This window comes from Ceratina calcarata, unplaced genomic scaffold (genome assembly GCF_001652005.2).
Source record: "Ceratina calcarata isolate Rehan_Ccalc_2016 unplaced genomic scaffold, ASM165200v1 scaffold590.2, whole genome shotgun sequence".
NCBI classification, from domain to species: domain Eukaryota; kingdom Metazoa; phylum Arthropoda; class Insecta; order Hymenoptera; family Apidae; genus Ceratina; species Ceratina calcarata.
Window position 1 is genome coordinate 55410 of NW_017177133.1, and position 4695 is coordinate 60104.

Below are 4695 nucleotides of genomic sequence, written 5' to 3' on the forward strand. Positions count from 1 at the left end.
GATTCTTCGCAGTACAGTTTGCATGATATATAGCATATATACATTAGGTAAATATGCATGTCAGTGGAGTAGCTTGAAGATTTTGAAAAATCCGTATCCCGTTTCGAGGAGATTTTGTGTTCAGCTTGTTATCGACTTCCTTCCGTCTTTTCTTACTGCTTAATATTCTGTTAAGTATTATCATTGTTTTCTAACACGATATTTCTCGTGTAGCGCACGCAGGATTTTGCAACATTCATTGAAATCGTGATCTGTGCGAAATCTTCAAATACGTGCGACACTCACATCATCAACCCATTCCCTTCCTTTCCGCAGTTAATGTTATTACTAATCTCGTTACTAGGTAGTGAAATCCTTACATGATTATTACGACTTTGACTTCGTGCAATTAATTTATGCATTTTAGTTTGCTTGTTTGTGGTAGCCATTGCGCGAAACGTAGAGTACACGTACTAGAATGGGAAACAAAGAGACATCGAGTCGTAATGAGAAATTTAAACGATCTCTAGTTTCTACCGATGAGATTTAACTTCGAAATGGACTCTTTACGCATGATTAGTATTAAGTTCTGAAACGATGTTCAACGATGTGATATTTACAAAGTTCTCTGTGTGATATATTATTGGCCGATGAGGGGCGGTGAGGGGGGAAGGAAATTCGAGAAAGCATTAAGGCCCGTTTTACATTTGGGTACTGTTTTTTTTTCTTTTCTTTTATCGCCCACTATAAGTCACAAACTATATGTGGACAGCTGTCGATTTAGACTGGATGAAAAAGGATCGTCGCTGATGGCATCGACGAATGGCTTTCGCACTCCGGGACATCGAATAACGTGCTCTGCCTGTTCGTTTTACGAACAACGCTATTCTCTTTTTCATTCGTTTTCTTTCCTCACTCTTTTCTTCACTCAGTCGAATTCGAAGCTTCAAGGTCAACGATGCGATAAAATATATGAATTCCTTTCTTTCTTCATATAGCAGTCAAACTCAGTTAATACTGTATAAAGTCAGTTTTCTAACAATCGATTTTTTTTTTTACCTTTTCTCCAAGGATACATATAGTATATAATATATATCATATATATTATAATAATAATAATGCATTTTGTAGATCTTGGGACGTTCTCGTAATTATTTCGTTAAGTTTTGTTTGAAATGTCTGTATATCGTGACTAATATTAAATGTATTCAACCTCTCCGGATTCGTTCGTTTTTGCGTTTCATCAAGACAGACAGGGAATGGTCTTGGACTCGTCTTTACTCGTTCTTTTTCTGTTGTTCATTATTCGAGGAATAGTTTAAAGTTTAACAAAACGACAACGTAAGTTATACAATCGGTAGGCCCGTTAGGTTTTCTTTTTTGGAAAACAATAACAGTATCTGCACATATAACACGTGGTAAATATATATATATATAATATTTATATGTATATATAATATGTATATATATATACGAATATGTTTACAGTTTCACGTACACGCGTGTGTATATCTTGAATGAACTTGTGGAAACGGACGGTAAAATCGAACAACTCCCCCGCATAAGATGTGTGTTCGATTTTCTCGACAAATTTCCATAGATTCAATTCGGAGAACTCTAAGAATCGAAACGATACGACGCGAAGTCCGCGCGTTAACTTTATCCTAGCTTCGCTCGCAAGCGAGCTGCCAATTCGCGTCTGCTGATTATAACAATTTTATCCATTAAACAATTACAACTATGGAATGTATATAATAAAAGTATTATAATCGGCAGACGCAGTTACAACAAAAACTACCGTGGCACGTGCCAAGCGAAACCGATCAAGCCTATATTTCTTAAATTGTCTCTCCTCCTACGAGGAAGATTTCGTTTTTCTTCATTTTAATCGCCTTTCGTTCGTTTTGACTAGCCGAGTTCTCTGTACAGGTAGCGCATAATCTAAAGTCGTTAGGATACGAAGATATCGCGATCGAAAGCATTGCGTTTTTATGAAACTCAACTAATCGCGGATGTTAATTAAGTACGAGGAACAGAGATACACGGAAGCTGCTCTTCACTCTGAATATTATACAATCAAGTTGTTTGGAATAAACGAAACTACACAATGAAATTGATGTGGCGATCATTGACTCGAATCAAATACAATTTTCCGCAAGCGAACACGAGTACATACGTATATTCTATAAAATATTATTGAACGAAACTTTGCTACCGTATACACAATTCAAGACACGAGACTACTACATCGTATACATTATACGTCTGTATACCGAGTGTTTGGCTACTGGTGGGATGAATTTTAACGGGTGAGTCTACTAGCCAAAATAGGACAAAATCAAAAATAAAATATTGCGTCAGGGGTTTCATTCTTTAGTTATAATATATGGAAGCAATTAAAAATTACCCCTGCCGACACTGGTTTCCAAGTAGGATGTGCATCCATAAGTCTAAATGCCAATATACCTCACAGCGGTTACTGTTACGTCTGACGCGCTGTACTTTGAACTACTGCCTGCACGGTGACGGTCCTCTGACCAGCAGTGATCTCCAAAATGCAACGTACTCAATATGATGGTAATCGATAGGAATTATGTTAGCATTTAGAGTTCTAAACGCACGTTGCCCCTGAGAACCACAGACGGTAGATAGGTTTGCTTACCATTAGGTGCAATCGTTTATAACTAAAAGATGTACGTTTTCTATTCTCAACTTCTGCCTTATTTCGACATTTTGAATCAACTCCTTAAATTTTTCTCACCAGTAGCCGAACGTCCCATATACATTATATCTCATATACTATACACATAAAATATATATAGCACACATCTATATGTATAAATATATAATATGTAATAAATCTAACGGGATCGATATCTTATAAAACGTGTGTTCAATTGAAGAAACGCGATAAAAATGGAATGTATCGGAGAATGTATCCAATGTAGAAGTTGAGGGGTAGGATGAAAAAAGTATCCAATGCTTTGTCTCGAGATATCTCGAATAAGGGACGCGTTTAGTTGAAATCATTGAATAGTTACATCTACAGAAGAAGGTATGATAGATATACGTATATACAAGACACTACACTCCATGAGAACATATTAATATTATATTATTTTAATTCTAAGACCATTTTTAGTAGTATTTATTGTTGTTGAGTTTAGTAATAGATTACTAAATGTCTAAACTAAGGTATATCTTTTCTTATTTTTCTCTTTTCTCTTCTCGTACTTAGTTTCTCTCTCTCTCATTCTCTCCCACCCTTTCGCGCGCGCTCTCTCTCTCTCCCACATGCACATAACACTTTTATTCTCGTGCACGATTATACTCTCTTTTCCTTCGGATAAAGTCGATCGGTTACATCGTTGCATCCCATTGTTTTCTTTTCAATTTCTCTGTTTTTTTTTTATTTCTCGCGTATTCTCGTTTCTTTCATTTTGTTTGTCCAGAAAGATCTTGCATCCTCGTTACGGTTACATCGTCCACGGACATATCGTTGGAAAATATATGTATATATGTATATATATATACTCATATAGTATATATAGTTTGTCGAATGGGTCGAAAGCGGAACGCAAAACGGAACGTAACGAAAGAGAGTAATGCTTCTGTACATTTGTCGTATTCTGCTTAGAACCATTTGGTGTGTGCATTACCTTTTCAAACTGGACATCTGATCAACGGTTATAGAACCCATTTAATCCTTCTTGTCGCCGTCCTCCGGGTCCTTAAGCGTATGCCATTGAGCGATAGGACGTCTCGGGGATGCCAACATGTCGGACCAGTGTCTCAATTCTGTTCCACTCGCGTTGTACCCCAAGACGACCTTCCCAATGGGTTCTGATGTGCCGATACGATCGTAGTCGACTACCGTGACAACCAATTGCACTTTCTAAACGTGAAATCACGCATTAGTGCAATACTCATTTATCACGGCCTTTGCTTCACAGCGTTACTTCCGGATCGCAAGGAAAATATTGCAAAAAGCTATAGTAGTAGCAAAAGTAGTAAAATATTGAAAGATAATATTTGTACAAGGTCGATCATATTAAAAGTTATAAGATGTATATATAGAATGGTATTGTATTATACATTTGCAAATAAGAGCAAGGAGACTGTAGTTAAAAAAATCTAATCTATTGAAATGCAAATATTATGAATACATAGTAGAATGTTGATTATGTGTATATCATGTAAATTATGAATTAATAATGAAATTCTGTTTCATTGTACATATTATTGTTAATATTTAAAATCTACGTTCTACTATTTTAAAATACTTAAAATGAAAAATATGGAATAGTAAATCGTATGCAAGCAACGAGCAGAGCTTGTTTACCAAACTTACATGTTTTGATTCAGTTTTAAAGTAATATTCCTTCTGTAGATTCCTCTCTGATCTTCGATTTAAAAAGCATGCAAGAAGCGCTTAAGCGTAAATTTATTAACAGCGCATTACGCTTTATCATGTAGCAAAGAGCATTGAATATCAAAATGTGAAGTCTTACGATCCGGAAGTACGTCAGTTTGAAAAACTTAGTAAATATGTTGAACCCTTCAGAAAGTATCTCTTCCTATCTTTTTATAAATTTCTTTTATAAAGATATTGGAAGTAACGTATGAAAGTTTGCAAAATATTACCGTTTTAAAAATAAAACTTACATAGAACTTTCTTGTCGTTTTATAGAACACTCTAGAATCTAAATTAATAAT

The 4695-nt window shown here is 35.5% G+C and overlaps 1 protein-coding gene across 1 annotated transcript in view; it reads right to left on the reverse strand.

Annotated features, from left to right (window-relative positions):
• Nucleotides 1-696: 696 nt before the first annotated feature.
• The window catches only part of Syt1 (synaptotagmin 1), a 15352-nt gene continuing 11353 nt past the window's right edge, over nt 697-4695 (reverse strand). The window contains exon 7 of the mRNA XM_026817667.1: nt 697-3874. Within this exon, the coding sequence (XP_026673468.1) occupies nt 3680-3874 (195 nt within the window). The 3' untranslated portion in view covers nt 697-3679. The remainder of the gene's footprint in view (nt 3875-4695) is intronic.